Here is an 18,339-nt window from a genome sequence, read left to right on the forward strand (position 1 = left end):
AACTTGATTTTTAGAAATAAAAAATGGTGTGAAATAAGAAACACTTTTAAGCATTTAAAGTTTGGGGCCAGGGATTACTGACCCATCTGTTTCTCAAATAGAAAAGCAAATAATCAAGCGTTGAAAGGTTTTGGTGCATTTTTAGACTTCATTTACTCTCAAATTAAAGTATATTGAAATGCTGCTTCTCTTTAAAAGTTAATTCTGAGACAGTGGGTACAGTCTTGAAAGTTTAGGACTGATTTGTTTGAAAATCAAGGAAAAAGGCTAATAGTAGGTAGTCTGAATGGGTACCCAGAGTCCAGGATACTCCATTATCCTCACAAGTACAGTTCTCAGCAGCAGATATGGTATGCTCTGGTTTCTGCTATGTGAGCGATTCCCTCTCATGTCTACCTCTTTGGGGAAATAGTATTTCCTGTATTTCACCCTGTTGACATGGTCCTAGTCTCTAGTTTAGTTTGGTCTGGGTCATGGGTATATTGGCACTGGAAAACGATTCCATGGAACTTTTATTTATTGTGATTTGTAAAAATTCGGAATCTTGTCCTTTCAAAATTTTGTTTGAGTCAAACTCCTTTTCTGTGCACTTTTATTTAAAGGAAGTTACTGTTCATTTAATACCCACCGAATACTAAGTGGTACTAGCACATACATTAATTTAATCTTCAGGAAGATGTGTTGTTTCTAATTTTACAGATGGGGACAAGGAGCCTCAGAGAGTTAAATAACTTGTCAAGTTCACAGATCTAGTAAATGAGAGGTCCGGGATTTAAATCCCTACTCTAAATCTTTTTATGAATCCACATTTTTCCTTCTGGCAGTATATTATGTTAAGACTGGTAGCAGTTTTCTAGGTCTAGGCACTGGATGGATGCAAATAAAAGATTTACTTTTGAAGAAATTAAAAAAAACTAATAGACAAGGCATATTAAAATGTTTCTATTTTGGGAGATTGTGAGGTGGTGCTTATGTGAGAAGAAGAAACAAAACTGGATAAATAGTGTAGTTTTTTTCTCATAGCAAAGCTTGGGAAAACTAGAACTTCAGTGGCTTGATAGGTGTGCATATAGGTACTTGGTAAAGAACCCCTTAGTGTGCAAGACAGTCAGTAGTCATAGTTGTCTTCTATAATGATAATGCAAATAATTCTGTGCAGTGATCCATGGAAACATTGGATTCTAATACTGTCCTGGAATGGTTTATGATAATATGTTACCAGCAAGTGCAAGTGTGAAACTTGAAGTAAATAGCTATAAGGAGTAGGGAAGGGTGGCGGAGGTAGTAAAAATACAAGATAGCAGTACTTTCTGTGTGAAACCAGACTTGTAGGTGTATATTAAAAATGTGGAAATTTGGGTCAGCACTGAAAACCTTTCTTCAACTTTCACAGTTATAATTTATAGAAATGAATGCCCTTGTGTATGAAATTCTTCTGGCCTGCCCTGCCAGAAGTTAGGGTGTATGTAATGTTATATGGTTGTCAGATTTTAAGAGAATATCTAAATTAACTCTGCATTCCTACAATGAATTCTAGATGGGTGATGTATTAAAATGTATACCGCTTAAGTACTTCTAATTTTCCCTCGAGGCTTTCCTTAACACCCACTTTTGCAGTGAAACAGCTCCAGTTGTATACGATGCTTCTGGTATGGCTTTTCTGGTAAGAGCTGTGAGGTAGAAATTGGGTCTCATACTTATCTGGACCTTTGAAATGAATGGGAATTGACATCCTTATTTTATCTCACAATTGTCTCTATTAGAATATAGTTAAATGCTGTTCATCTAGGTTAATCAGAAAAAGCATGCCAGGGCAAGCATTTTGTTGTTCAGTCACTCAGTTGTGTCCGACTCTTTGTGAACCCATGGACTGTAGCACGTCTGGCTTCCCTGTCCTTCACCATCTCCTGGAGCTTGCTCAAACTCACGTCCATTGAGTCGGTGATGCCATCCAACCATCTCATCCTGTGTCATCTCCTTCTCCTCCTGCCTTCAATCTTTCCCAGCATCAGAGTCTTTTCTAATGAATCAGCTCTTTGCATCAGGTGGCCAAAATATTGGAGCTTCAGCTTCAGCATCTGTCCTTCCAGTGAATATTCTGGATTGATTTCCTTTAGGATTGACTGGTTTGATCTCATTGCAGTCCAAAGGACTCTTAAGAGTCTTCTTCAACACCACAGTTGTCAGGACCATGATCTTTCAGGGGAAGCATAGATCATTAATAACCAACAAATATTTATTATAAGATTTACTGTATGAAAATGACAGCGAATCTTTAAGATTTGTATTCCAATAGCTGTGACTACTTCTGTAACCAATTTCATTGTCAAAGAGTCAATTGGATTGGTTAGAATGTTACCTGCTCTCCTTTCTGCTCCCCTCTCTCCTTTTACAGTTCTCAATCAGTAACTGAGTACCTTGAATCCTAGAAGTAGAAAGGAAGGAAAAAGGGGAAAAGGAAAGACAGAAAATTCTGACTATGCTTGGATTAAATGAATATCTAGAATATCTAATTTGAATATTAAAAATAAAGTTCTATAAGAAGTATATGAACTAGTAAAAACTCAGATAATTGAAAATAGTTAATTCATTTAAGTTAGATTTATTATCAGTTACCTTTAATTCTAATAGCATATTTCCTGGATTTAGATCACTTGAGTTTAAATTCTGCCTTCTGTATTTACTAGGTGTGACCTTAGGCAAGTTTTAATATTTTTTAAATAAACATTTTCATGCCTTGGTTTCCTTTTCTGTTGAACAGGGATAATTTATGTGCGTTACCTAATTGTAATTGTTTTGAGGGCTAAGTGAGATAAGATATGCAACAGTGCTCAGCAAAAGGAACTGATTCTTTCTAAACATCTAGCAAATACTATTTATGTATCTCTTCAATCATCTCTTCAACATCTATCCATCCATCCATAGCTGTTCATCTGTCTGTCCATCTATCCATCTTTCTGAATGTTTTTAACAATAGATTGATGATTTGTTTTCCCACAGAATATGTAGAACTTTTGAAGTATAAAATGAATTTAATTGTCCAGGGAGTGAGGGAAGAGGAGACAGCTCTGAAGAGCCAAGTTATATGCAGAGATCTGGAAGTTTTACTTTAAATCCTCCAGCTAAATGAAAACCCTAAATTTATTTCCACCAGTTCATTTAATAAAATTTATATAATTAGGCAAATATTTATGGAGTGTTTTCTTTGTGTAAAATATGTACTAGCTGCTGTGGGAATACAGAGAAGTCTAGTATTTTGTTCTTTCCTTGGAAAAATTTATAATCTGATTTGGATTACTGGCTCAGGTGGTAAACAATCTACCTATAATGCAGAAGACCTGGGTTTAATCCCTGGGTCAGAAAGGTCTCCTGGAGAAGGGAAGGGCTACCCACTCCAATATTCGTGCCTGGAGAATTCCATGGATAGAGGAGTCTGGTGAGCTGTAGTCCATGGATTGCAAAGAATTGGACATGACTGAGCAACTAATGCATAAAAATATAATTATAGTATATATTTTAAAAAGATTGTTTAAGATAGTATGTATTGTGTTGAATGGGTTATAAAAAATAAAATTTCAGGGTATTTATTAGAAGTGATTAGAAGATGGGTGGATCTAGTTATCTGGAATAGGCTCAGTTAGTTTCCTAGTGATAAGAAAGGAAGGCTAAGGAAATAGGGAAAGACAGGCAAAGCAAAGGCTGGGAGGTAGCAATTAAGTGAGGTCTGAGTGTATCAGTCTACAAGAGTAGAAGGTTAAAGTGTAGACTACTAGAAGATAAGCTTAGAAAGACTGATTGGATCTGGATGGAGGGCCTTGAATGCCAGAGTCAGGAGTTTGGACTTTTTCTGTCATCAGAGGAGAGCCACTGATTTTTCTTGATCAAGAGAATGGCTTAATACTGGGGGTGGCAGTAAGACTGATTTGGAGGTGGAGATCCTGAAATTAAGGATATCAGTTTACAGTCTGTTGTAAGAGTCAAGGTATGAAGTGTAATAAAGCCCTGTACAAAGGTGATCATGAGTATGGTAAGAAGGTATGAGCGTGAAAAACATTATTAAGAAGAGTTGATGGAGCTTAATGACAGGCTGGCAATGATGAGCAAGGATAGAAAAGAGAGAGATAGATTTGGTGTTCATGTTTTGAACTTGGATGATTCTGAGCACGATGCTTCCCTGGGTGTGAATGAATGAGGGGGGGTGTTGAGGAAAAGAATGAATATAATTTTTTAAAAATTATTTATTTGAAAAAAAATTATGTATTTGCTATTTTTACTGTACTGGGTCATTGTTGCTACACATGAATATTCTCTGTGTCAGACCGAGGCGGGCTACTCTCTAGCTGTGATGCACAGGCTTCTCATTGTGGTTGGTGGCTTCTCTTGTTGCAGAGCACAGACTCTAGGGTGAGCAGGCTTCAGTAGCTGTAGTACACAGGCTTAGTTGCCTTGCAGCATGTGGAATTTTCCTGAACCTGGGGTCGAACCCATGTCCCTGCATTTGGCAGGCAGATTCTTAACTGTTGATCACCAGGGAAATCCCCTGTGAACCTAATTTTAAGTTTTGTTGAATATGACATAGCAAGTACATCTTGGCATAATCTTGATATACTTTTCTAGCAGTCATTTGAGGATTGTTGTATTTCAGGGAGATGAGAGAATTCATTAGAGAATTCATGAGAGAATTCAATATAGACATAAAAATAATAATTTAGATATCAAGGAATGAGATGTTTAATAAAAAGGATATAGAGAAAGAATAATATATGGGTTGGCAGCATTAACATGTGAGTGGCATTTTCTGTGATTATAGAGATACCTTAATTAAAAAAAAACAACACTATTTTCTCATCTCTCCATCCTTAATTTCCCCTCACTCTTTCCTCCCCAATATTACCGTTTATCTGCAATGTGTTGTGCAATATATTGAGCACTGGGGATCCGTTAATAAACAAGGTAGTCATAATCCCTATGCTCATGGAACATATAGAATAAACTTAAAAAAATGAAATCTTTTAATGTTTTCTGTTTTCTTCCACTTATCTTAAGCTTTTGGTAACATTTATGTAAGCATTTGTTTCCATGGGTCTAAAAGACATTCTCTGACAACAGATTTGTCTTCTTTTTGTGGACACTTTTTATTATTATTATATTGTGAGGAATATTCTGTAGGATCATAATTTTAGGAATATATTACTCATCACTGAAGTTGAAAAATACTGATTGAACCACATGACCCCCTCCCACCTCCTGCCACCCTCTTTGCAGAGAGGTTTTTATTGTGTCAAGGTTATAAGTAAGACCCTTTGAAAAAAGAGCTTTTTGGCAAGATGAAGAAAAAAGATCTTTGCTTTTAGAACAATCTTACTTCTCACATTCAGATTTCTCTTAATGATATGAAATTTATTTCTAATTATAATAAAACTTGTAGCTGGACTTTAGACTTTCCCTTTCTCCTATTTCTTCTATCTGTATTCTGCTTTTAATTTTGCCATGAAGTCAACCCAGTACCTTCATCTCACCCTTCTCCACTCTTTACCAGTAAAACAGAGGAATGGTGGCCATTTCAGGTTTATAAAGAATGAAAGTATCCTTCTATGAAATGATCTGTAAATATCTGAATTTAAATGCTGAGATTCAAGCTCAGGGAATCATATGTTGTTGACAGTTGCTAATTCATTACACTTTCACTCTTTGCTGTGCTTCCCCTTCTCCTTTACCTGATCCATTTTTGATTTAGAGGATTATACCTGAGATTATTTAGAACAGAAGTATCAGGTAAAAAGGGAATATCAGTTCAATTCAGTTCAGTTCAGTCGCTCAGTCTTGTCCGATTCTTTGTGACCCCGTGGACTGCAGCACACCAGGCCTCCCTGTCCATGAACAACTCCCGGAGTTTACTCAGACTCATGTTCATTGAGTCAGTGATGCCATCCAGCCATCTCATCCTCTGTCATTCCCTTCTCCTCCTACCTTCAGTGTTTCCCAGCATCAGGGTCTTTTCGAATGAGTCAGTTCTTGGAGTTTCAGCTACAACATCAGTCCTTCCAATGAATATTCAGGACTGATTTCCTTTAGGATGGACTGGTTGGATCTCCTTGCAGTCCAAGGGACTCTCAAGGGTCTTCTCCAACACCACACTTCAAAAGCATCAATTCTTCGGCACTCAGCTTTCTTCACAGTCCAACTCTCACATCCATACATGACCACTGGAAAAACCATAGCCTTGACTAGACGGACCTTTGTTGGCAAAGTAATGTCTCTGCTTTTTAATATGCTGTCTAGGTTGGTTGTAACTTTTCTTCCAAGGAGTCTTTTAACTTCATGGCTGCAGTCACCATCTGCAGTGATTTTGGAGCCCCCCAAAATAAAGTCTGTCACTATTTCCACTATTTTCCCATCTATTTGCTATGAAGTGATGGGACCAGATGTCATGATCTTAGTTTTCTGAAAGGCTGAAGCTCTATACAGTCAGCAAAAGCAAGACTGGAAATATCAGATATTATATATAAAATATATTTTTCTGATAAAAAGGAGGACATTCTTTTTTATTAAAGTATAGAATTGATTTACAATGTTGTTCTAGTTTCAGGTATACTGCAAAGTGATTCATATGTATATATATACACATATATATGTATATATGTGTGTGTGTATTCTTTTTGGTTTATTTTCCCTTATTGGTTATTACAAGATATTGAATATAATTCTCTGTGCTATACAGTAGGTCCTTGTTTATCCAGTTTATGTATAGTACCATGTGTATGCTAATCCCAATCTCCTAATTTATCCCTTCCCTGTTTCCCCTTTGGCAGCTGTAAGTTTGTTTTCTATGTCTGTGAATCTATTTCTGTTTTGTAAATAAGTTCATTTGTGTTGTGTTTTAAGATTTGACATATAAGTGATATCATATGATATTTGCCTTTCTCTGCTGACTTACTTCACTTAGTCTGATTATCTCTAGGTGTAATTTATGTTGCTGCAAATGGCATTATTTCATTTTTTTATGGCAGAGTAATATCCCATTGTATGTATGTACCACATCTTACTTATCCATTCCTCTGTTGATGGACATTTAGGCTGCATTCATGTCTTGACTATTATATACAGTGCTGCAATGAACATTGAGGTGCATGTATCTTTTTGAATTAAAGTTTTCATCTTTTCTGGTTCAGGAATGGGATTTCTGGATCATATGGTAAAAGCTCTAGTTTTAGTTTTTTAAGGAACCTCTATACTGTTCTCTATAGTGGCTGCATCAATTTACATTCCCACCTTTTCTCCACACCTTCTCCAGGATTTATTATTTGTAGACTTTTTGATGATGACCATTCTGACCAGTGTGAGGTGATACCTCATTGTAGTTTTGATACACATTTTTTTCTAATAATTAGCAATGATGAACACGTTTTAATTCAAAGAAGGACATTATTGATGAGGAAGAAAACTCCTATGTTAGGAGTGTTTTGAAATGGAAAAATAGTTTTTGTCATATTGGAAAGAATAATGTAAATCTGAGTGCTTTAAACTTTGAGTTAGATATAAAATCACTTTAGTAATACCTTTTAAAAAAGCAGTTTGGCTGGAGCAACATCTATATTTATATAGATTACTTAGGAATTTTCAGCATGCAGGAAAAACATGTCAAATTTTCAGGGCTTTAATGCTAACCCAGCTTTGGGTTACTGAAATCACTTTCATAGTGGGCCGATCTGGCCACCAAATTTCGATAAGAATTCCAGATGCTGAGTGTCTCAGCATAAATAAGAATTGTGGACATGTACCCAGTGTTTGGTTATTTTTGTAAACTTGGATAGAGATAGATACTAAGTCAGTTTTGTGAGGTGAAATTTTGACCTCGGAAATACAAATCACTTTAGAAGATAATAATAAGGCATAACACTTTCATTTTTAGGAAAAAATAAGACAAAAGCTTTTGAAGTTTGAATAATACCTGTCTTTTTCAACCTGCTGAATGCTTTCTAGGCTAGAGAGAAATATCTGAAAGGGTAGTTTTTATAATGGTCCTACTGCTAATATAAACTTAACATTATCAGCAGAGATGGCACTGATAACAGTTTGTAAGGCCTTATGCTCTGGAAAGTTGTAGTGCTCTTGTTAGTATTTGTATTCATTTTTTATTAATTGGTCTTTCTTATTGTTTTCCATTTTAATTTACTGTAAGACTAATAAATCTTGTTCTTAAATAACAGATTGCATCACAGCATTCAGCATTAAAATGCACTCCTTTTTTGGGGAAGCCAGATAGATGTGTTTACTCTGTAGAGAGATTTAGATTTGATTTTTTGTTTTCTTCATGGTAATTATGTTTGCACTTTGCTGATCACTAGTTGTGCATTATTACAATGGAAGGTGACAATTTGATTGTCTTCAATTGGAGAAACAAGTAATTTTATATTCACTAAGCTGTCAGGTAACACTAACTCACAGTACTAAGAGCTCCTGGCAATGTGGCTTGGCACCTATATTTAACTGCTTTGATGCTTGTGTAACCTCTGCTGAATCAGAAATACTTTGCCTGCTGGAAATGGTTTTCAGTGTTGTACAATGAGGTTTTCATTAAGTAGACAAACTGAAAATGAACTGCAAAGCCACTGTTGTTTCTCTCCTCCCCTTTCCCCTTGCCCCTCCCCCTTCTCCTCTCCTTCCCCACTCTCGCCTGTTCCCCTCACGCTTCCTTTTCTTCCTAGTCTTTCTCCTCTTATTTGATAGGAACCTGAAGTTTATACCTTATTTCATTACATGAAATAGAGAAATTGCTGGCTTGCTTTATTTAGCTAAAGGAGAACCTCAGAGATTAGCTTCCTTACATAATTTTGTTCACTGATACCATTTGTGAGCCTTCACTTTTGAAACTACATAGTATCAGTGTTCATTTTTCTCTTTTTTCTGGCAATACTGAAAAGTGAAAATAGAGGTGACAGCTTCCTACCTACCCTTTCTCTCTGAGAAGTTATTGTTCTGGTTTATAATTTTATTGATAATTGGATAAGATATCCTGTAATTGGGCTTTCATACTTGCGGATTTGTTTCAAGCTGACAAAGACATATTTGGTATTTACTTTAAAAACTATGGTTCTCATTTCATGTGAAGAGGAGATTCAAAGTGAATGTATATAAATAAGTTCATTTTACTATTATTTTAGACAGCTTTCTTTCACTCAAGCCAAATAGAAGTCTTTCACTTGAGGGATAAAATCATTGTGTGTGATTAAAATCCTCTTAGTAAGTGTATTTATAGTAGCCATTGTTTGGTTTTTCTCTTATTGTTAGGTGACTGATTTTATTAATGTATTCTAGGCCTGGCTTTCCAAAGCAAAGATCTCAACAAGTAATTGGTGGATTAGCTTTGAGAAAAATTCAATATTTTTTCTATCAAGCAAAAAGTATAGAGGTTACATGAAGGCAAGTTGTTTTGATCCCAGGAAGAAACTGGATACTCAGAGACACATGTAATAATTATAGGTTTTCCATAGGCAATCCGTCAGGCAGGCCAGTCATTAGGCTGGTTGCCTGCCTCTTCCAGCAGATACTAACCAATTAGACAGAGGTGGTTACGTGATGTAACATTATCAGGAGAAACAATTCATGAGTCAAAGCATTCCAAGACATATGAGCTCTAGTCCAAAGAACAGTCTTAAGCTATATAAAGTGACAGCAATATTGTCAGCTAAATATAAACTCTAGAAACACAAACTTTGATGACTTGAGAAGAATCTGTTCCAGGTAGTCCCTGTTTTGTAAGAACCTCAGAAGGCCTTTGAAGACAATTTTGGAGCTTTGGTGTGAAAAATTAGAAGCCTTAGATAAGTCAAACTCCATTAATTTAAGCCCTTTCTTAGACATACTTCAAGGGCTTCAAGCCTTTTTCATTTGCCTCATCACTACTGATTTGACAGCTAACTCAAATTAGTGAGTTTTCTTCTAGCAGATATTGTCTGTATACATTACCATATATATTCTGAAAGAGCCACTACAAACTTTAAAAGATAGGTTTATAACTCTCCAGGGTAGCTCTGAAAGCAGTAACCCTTTTCAATGGAATTTTCTGATTTGCTCTTAAGGAGATGGAAGAGGGAGAAAAAGCTGGCAGAAGCATAGGGAAGTTTGGAGGTAGAGTGAGGGACAGGTGCTAGTGCTGGATAAAACAATACAGAGAATCAAATACAACCCTCAGGCTCTACATGAGTGAATTGCGGGTGGGTGGAGAAAAGTTTAAAAAGGCTTGTCTTAATTTTAATGTCTGAAAAGGAGCCCTCCCTCGGCCTGTCCCAATACTTACGGGTGGAAATTAGAGGTTCAGGAAGAGGGTTTTTAAATCACTCTTTGCCTTAGGCTGGGTGGACTGGCATCTTTTGTAGGGGTTTCTGGGTATTGTGCATTTTGGCAGCTGAACATATCTGTTACTCATGCTCCTTAAAATGAGAGGCACTGTGTTATATTTTTGGAAAATTAGTTGTTTATTTCTCAGTATCAAATCAATTGCAGCATTAAATTAACAGTGAAGTATGTGACTGAAATAAGTCTACCTTGGTAGCCTGGGGCTGAGTTGCAAAAATAAATGTGAATGTTGGCCTGAATTTTTAATTTTTTCTTTAAATAAACCAACTATTAAAATGTTGCTTTATGTTAAAAACAGGGCTTCTTTTGAGTAAATGTAGCACACCTAAGAAATGAATGCCATTTGATAATAACCTTAGAAGTATTGAAAACATTTTTAAAAAAACAGGTTAAAATATTGTTCTAATAAATTCAGTGGTTTCTTTGGATAATTATGTTAGTCCCAAATGATAGTATTGAAGTGAATTTTTTCCAAGCAATGGTAAAAGGGAGAAAAAAGCAATTTCAAGTGACTGTGTCTTATGAGAAAGTTGTTTTAAAAATTCCTAACTTTTAGACATAAAAATGACTTTAAAAAATAGCACTACCAAATAAGAAAGATTTAAAGTTCTAGAAAGCAAGGTTTGTCTGAGATAGAATACTTAATGTGTAGATATCCAGTCCTCACCATTTTACCCAGTCTTGGACCAGCTAATCTTGATTTCTTGTTAAAGAATATAAAATAAATTTACTGTCTGAGTAGGTTAATAATGGTCTAAGCATTCAGATTTTATCCTGGAGTTTTGGAATAAAATAATAATCTTCCTAGAAGCACTCTTACTGGCTTCCTAGAAAACTTTATCAATTACTGGGGCCTTTATCTCCTACCATCTCATTTTCAGAAGTCTAAGCCCTGAAGTTCTTCCCAGTGGCTGGCATCCTGGGAATTCACTTGATCTGCTGGGCAGAGACATTTCAAACTCGGGGAACACATGATGGGAATTTAGTTTTATGTGTCCCAAAGATATGTAATTCTCTTTGGAGATTTTACTTGATAATAGCTATGCCCCAGAAAACCATCTTGTTTAACCAATGTGATAAGTTGACAATGTAGTTTTTCTCTCTGATTATAATGTACTCTGTGTAGTCAATACACTGGTACCATGTGAGTGTAATTTCCTCTTTTATTTTATCTCCAATGCACTGTATTATAAATAAACAGTTAAAAAAAACACCAAACAAATCTGTTGCATCTCCTTTTAAGATTGTACCACTGTAGACACTTGTTCTAGTAAAGTAGAATTGGGCGCATTTGATTGCATTTAAATTTTTCATGCTTCAGCAGTTTGGCTGGGAGCACAGTAAAGAAAAATCCCATGAGCGAGGATAGTTTAGAATAATAGAACTTGATTTTGTGTATTATAGCGGCAACATTTGTGCTGCTTTAGTTAGGGTTGTGTCAGCACTTCCATTATAAACCCCTGTTTTCAGGGGGTATATAGCTAGGGAGTTTTTTTTTTTAATACAAATTAAAAAAACAATTCATTTGAATGATTTTTAAGTTATAATAGTGCAAAAATAAAACAAAGTTAAGTCACATAGAAATTGACCATTTTCACAAAGATTTTAATTCTTTTGCTTATTAGTTGTATATGAAAGTGAAAGTGAAAGCCACTCAGTCATGTCTGACTCTTTGTGACCCCATGGGCTATACAGTTCATACAATTCTCCAGGCCAGAATACTGGAGTGGGTAGCCTTTGCCTTCTCCAGGGGATCTTCCTGACCCAGGGATCAAACCCAGATCTCCCGCATTGCAGGCGGATTCTTTACCAGCTGAGCCACAAGGGAAGCCCATTAGTTCCATCTGGGCAGCAGCTAAAGTAAGATACTATTCTAATACACTATGGGGGTAGAAGTTTTTGTAATGGGAAATTACTGATATGAGGATTAAAAATAAAAATCAGCATCCCATGTGATATTTTAAAACATTAAAGCAAGTGTGTATTTGATCTATGAGTTTCTAAAGAAGAGTAGCCATGTGCAAAGATTATAGTGAAGGCATTACCAAAAGTAAAGTGTCTCTGCAGCTTCCTCAATACAGTTTAGTTGGTCTAGTGAAAGGGAAAGCTAAAGTAAAGAACTGAGATAAATGAGAAAGTAATCGGAAAATTGAAGGATTCTATAACAAAATACTTGCGCAAAAGTAATCAGTGAATTGAATCTGAGACATTTAATTTAAGTAAATCTAAGACATTTAATCGGAGAAGGCAATGGCACCCCACTCCAGCACTCTTGCCTGGAAAATCCCATGGACAGAGGAGCCTGGTGGGCCGCAGTCCATGGGGTCACTAAGAGTCAGACACAACTGAGCGACTTCACTTTCACTTTTCACTTTCATGCATTGGAGAAGGAAATGGCAACCCACTCCAGTGTTCTTGCCTGGAGAATCCCAGGGACGGCGGAGCCTGGTGGGCTGCCGTCTATGGGGTCTCACAGAGTCAGACACGACTGAAGCGACTTAGCAGCAGCAGCAAGACATTTAATAAACTTCATTAAAAAAAGAATTTGTGCACATTTTCCTTTTAAAAATACAACAAAATCACCATCTAAAACAAAAAGCTTTAACAAAACTATCAGTAAAAGACAAACCTGAAATAAGCCCAACAATTTTATCAAAAGGAAATGTCTACAGTGAGGCAATACCTAGCTAAAAGAACAAGTCACCTTTTTCCTCTGCTAACAACATAGTGAGAACTACAGAAACACAAGAAATTAAATAAAATGTGATATGGAAAGTATTCTTAGAACAAAAAATGTTAATTTCTTTCCTAAAGGGAAGGATTTTGAAGTTGAGTAAGCCTTCCTTGGTTGTTAACTATTATGGTCTATCCATTTCTCCTCTTTGCCCCTTAATGAAGTTGGGAACTGAGGATGAACAGTCAGATTTAATATAGCTTTTTGTTGGCAGCCTATATTTTATTTGCAACCCTGATACACATTTGTATTTGTAGGTGCAAATAAAACACAGATTGTGTGATGTTATAAATTGATAGCTTTCCTGAATGGTCACTGGAGGAATCACCAGAAGACTGTTGATGAAGTAGAGGTGAAGCCTTTCCTCACTAATTGTATTCAGCGTGTAATTTCTAAACTTCCCTCTGAATTTTGATTTTCAATTAACACTCCCCATTTGAAGATAATTTTCTATTTAATGTAATTGCAGGAAATAATTTATTGGCTGATTAAGACTGAGGGCCCAGCCTTCCTTAAGAAAACACTCTAACAAACCAGCCTTTAAACTCAACCCATGGCTTTGGACAGATTTCGTCTATTTTTACAGCTGCATGGTTGTGTTTAATTAGGATTGTGCACTATTGTTCATTGGTGCAGTTTATAGTTGAAATTATTCTTAAGAGACTTTTCATTTTGGGTTTTGTGTTGTGATTAATTTATACTAAACCAACAATCACAGATATTGCTATTGGAAGGAGCCAAGTCACTTTATAATAAGAGGATGTTTGTTGGGGAACTAAAGTCACTCTGAGTTTTGGATTCTGACTTTCAATTGTATTTAGCTGTTTTAAAAAGCAGCAGTAAATTCATTCTTTTGTCTTTAATGTGAATGATTACATTATTGGTACTGTTATTATCTGAACTATAAAAACACTCTTGTTAATGGCAAGCTCTTGATAAACTTGCAGAACAGTTATAATTTGCCTGGTTTTACTATAGTGATTATGAGGCTAGTGAAATAAGTTCTAGATGATTCTGGTATACTAAGAAGCATCCTGTGGTATCATTTTCTGTAAGTTTATATACATTTCTCCACTTGTCAGTATTGAAAGAAATTAGTCAAGGATAGTCTTAACTAATTCTTTGATATAGTACTCTTTAGAACATTTCACCTTTTTCTCCTCAAAGAAAACATAGATATACTTCTGTACTTTCTTTTCTCCATATTATTTTCTAGTATCAAGTCTAATAGATTATTTTTTACCATTTATACAATGATTAATAAAGTAGGTATCAGCATTTTAATATGTTTCAAAGCACTTCAAAAGCCTGTAATACTTTTATTTAGAACTGTGCATAATTAGATTAGCTGATCTTATATTAATTTTTTTCACTGTAGGATACTAAATCTGAGCCCCCTCATTAATTGTGAGAAATTTAGCATTAGCTGTTAAATCCTATGTGAAACATGGGCTGCTACATAAAAACTACTGTTTAAATTGGAATTAACTTAATTATTTTTCTTTGCACTTGATATTTCCTTCACTGCAATATTCATGAAAGCATGTGACAGATTTGTAAATTTAACTGTTAATCTCAGATTTCTAGACCCTTAATCAGTATTTATTTGTCTGTAGAAACAGTACTAGCAAGTTAATGATTTGCTAATTTGAAAAATGCTCATGTGGTTTCCTATGTTAACTGATTTGTGCATTTTTTAAAAAATGGTATGAAATCAATTAATGTTAAAGAGCAATTAAGGTGGAGATTTTATTCCTTTCGTTACACAGCAATTTTAGAGCGAAATAAGCTATAAAACAAAAACATTGTAAAGTTTTAGAAAAATATTCAGTTGCCTCTTCTTTTAAGTTATAAACTTTTAGTGACTTTATTTCTAGCACAATAGCTAAGAAAATCATCTTGATAAAGAAATATTTTAAAAGGTTTGAAATTCTGTTTAATAATCATGATTTTCTGATTGTATATGAAAGTACAGAAAGAAGACCTCATGTTGATTGTAGTTGATGTTTACTTGTAGATACATAGAGAATGTTCAGTAATTGTTTTTGGAGTTTTGAAAATATTATGCATAGTAGGCACTTTACTGGGTTTCCCAGATGATGTTAGTGGTAAAGAACACCGCCTGCCAATGCAGAAGATACGTGAGACAAGGGTTTGATCTCTGAGTTGGGAAGATCCCCTGGAAGAGGGCATGACAGTCCACTCCAGTATTCTTGCCTGGAGAATCCCATGGCCAGAGGAGCCTGGTGGGCTATAATCTGTGGGGTTGTAGAGTCAGACATGACTGAAACGACTTAGCATGCAAGCACTCAGGCATTTTACTATGTTCATAGTAGATGCTTTGAATCTTGTATATACTTTCTAATATAAAACAGAGGCATAGTTGTTTCATGTACTCAATTAAAATGTCACAAAATTGCCTTAAGAATAATCTAGCACAATCATCCACTCAATCAATATGTCACTTAAAAGTTTAGTTATAGCAGATGAGACACCTTTAAGGTCTTTACAAAAAGATCAGGTTGGCACTAGTCACTGTTAGGCCTAGTATTCATTAACATAAGGTGTAAACTAAAGATGTCTGGACCAAGTTTGTTTAGGATTTTCATCATAGATTACTTTGTCTCCTGCTTATATTTTCTTACATAGACTTCCTTTGTTTCTATGTAAAGCATAAGAGAAATTTGGATGCTTGTAAATTCATTCTCCCAACTGGTTCATCTGCTGTTTGTTTTTTCTTTTTTTTTCATTTTTTTCTATTCATTTTTTTTGTTGTTGTTGTTGCTAGCCATCAACTGAATTACTCTTAGTAATCTAGTTGGGAGAACTGAGAGGAAAATGCACACATACATATACTATACATTATGAAAACTCATTCCATAATACTTTCATTTGTGGATTGGTAAAGAAAATGTACAGCAATTACTGGGAAGTTTGCTGAGTTAAAAGCAAAGAGGAAAGTGAAACAGATAAGCTAAGAATTCTTTTTCAGTGATTTAGATTAGATCATAAATATTTCTGAAGTTAGAGAACTTTCCTTTTTTTCTGAATTAGTCAAATATAAGTGATGGTTTATTCTTTTGTCATTGACAGTCCTTTTAAAAATCCGTGCTGTTTCCTTGTTTTGTAGAAGAATGTCTTCCAAGCAAGCCACCTCTCCATTTGCCTGTACAGCTGATGGAGAGGAAGCAATGACCCAAGATTTGACCTCAAGGGAAAAAGAAGAGGGCAGTGATCAACATGTGGCCTCCCATCTGCCTCTGCACCCCATAATGCACAACAAACCTCACTCTGAGGAGCTACCAACACTTGTCAATACCATTCAACAGGATGCTGACTGGGACAGTGTTCTGTCGTCTCAGCAAAGAATGGTGAGCTTTTAAAATCTGGCCACTGTCCCTAAACGTGTCTGTTATTATGGGCTCATTACAAATATGTGTTTTAGAGAAAGCTCAAAATTTGTAGCATTAGAGTTATTTGTGTTCAGGCCTTGGTGGCTCAGATGGTAAAGAATCCACCTGCAGTGTGGGAGACCTGGGTTCAATCCCTGGATTGGGAAGATCCCCTGGATGAGAGCATGGCAACCCACTCCAGTATTCTTGCCTGGAGAACCCTGTGGAAAGAGAAGCCTGGTGGGCTACAGTCCATGGGGTCACAAAGAGGTGGACATGACTGAGTGATTAAGCACAGCATAGCACATGAAAATAGCCACCATGTCTATTATTAATATACTACTAGTTAGTTGGAAAATTGGAAAATGGTTTGTGGTTTAGATTTTGTCCATTATTAGGTCAACTTGCCAAAAGGGATTTAGTTGGATTTTGAGGAAAATTTGGTTATCTTATTCTTTGATTCTCTGTGTTTAAGATAGTGAACTTAATAATAACACAAAATAGGTATGATCCAATAAAATGTGGTTGTGTATTAATATGGAAAAATTATAATAAGCAAACATACCTACGTGAATGAGGTCATAGAGTGAATACATCTTCAGTAAGGAAATGCAAGTATTTATCATTTTTAACAGTCATTCTTGATTAATAATAAAGCTTTTCTCACTTATGTGCCTACATATTAATTTCAAAAGGACATGCAAAGCTCCTAAGTATCATTCAGCCAAACTGCAGGATTTTGCCCTAAAGGTAGAACAGCATCAAATACATGCAATGTATTAGCCTACTTTCTCATGTTAAGTTCTACCTGTAATCATTAAAACAGGCACCATAATAAGTGACATTACTTATCTAGTTTAAAGCAAAAGTATTCAACTTTTTTAACATTTATAACTGAGTGAAATCTTAACATATTTTATTAGATTAGGAATTTTAAACCCTGTTTTACGTGTCTTAACTCTTGGTTAAATTAATGAAAAATATTTTAAGTGGGAAATGAAGAAAAGTTTTATCCTTTAATAAAAAATTAAGTAATATTTAAAAATGCCTTTTTTTATATTTAAAAATTCTTGCTCTATTGTCTCAAAACTAGTTCAAAGACTTAATTCCATAATTTATGGAAGCAGACATTTTTCTTTTTCAGATGATTTCTCAGTCCCAATTAGTACTCTGAAGCAATAGGTGAGAAATCCAGAATTGGACTAGACTAACCTCTAGACCAACTTTAGATTCAAAGGGGATCATCATTATACAATTAGACCCACTGGAAGATTTGTTTTCCTTGCATAGGGAAAAGAAAAGATATGGTTGGAAAGATTGTTTGGGACCAGTTATCCAATAAGATCTTATATTAATAGATGACTTTATGGAAGTGAGATTTGATTCTAAGCAGAATAGGAAGCCTTGAAGTGTTTAAGAACTTTAAAAAGAGAATTTCTGACTATATTATGAATAGATGGGAGGGAGACAGAGTGAAAGGAGGAAGATCTGCGGGAAAGCTGTTTGAGAAATCCAGGAAGAGATGATGGTGGCTTGGATTAGTGTAGAGGCAGATCAGATAAAGAGAAGGGATGGGTTCAAGATATATTTTAACTTTTATTCCAAATATACTTATGGACAAATCAAAATAACTACACTGGAAAATACAAGTTGAGGCAGAAATAATACAGTTCAGATTTTACTTCTTTAGAGCACTCTTTACATTTTTCTTAGTAAAATTTAGTTTGTATATTAGCAAGTGCAAAATTGCTTTGGTGATTTAGTCTCAAAGTTTTATGATCTAATATTTTGTCAGAAAATAGATATTAATAATTTGCTTACCAAATTTATGTTAAGTGGGATTTATGGTAGCAT

The 18,339-nt window shown here is 35.3% G+C and overlaps 1 protein-coding gene across 3 annotated transcripts in view; it reads left to right on the forward strand.

Moving 5' to 3' along the window:
• Positions 1-18,339, forward strand: part of SOX6 (SRY-box transcription factor 6) — a 708,935-nt gene that overhangs the window by 281,682 nt on the left and 408,914 nt on the right. For all 3 annotated transcript variants that reach the window (XM_052652397.1, XM_052652398.1, XM_052652399.1), the window contains exon 3: positions 16,224-16,464. In XM_052652397.1, the coding sequence (XP_052508357.1) occupies positions 16,228-16,464 (237 nt within the window). In that variant the 5' untranslated portion in view covers positions 16,224-16,227. The remainder of the gene's footprint in view (positions 1-16,223; positions 16,465-18,339) is intronic.

This window comes from Budorcas taxicolor, chromosome 15 (genome assembly GCF_023091745.1).
Source record: "Budorcas taxicolor isolate Tak-1 chromosome 15, Takin1.1, whole genome shotgun sequence".
NCBI lineage: Eukaryota > Metazoa > Chordata > Mammalia > Artiodactyla > Bovidae > Budorcas > Budorcas taxicolor.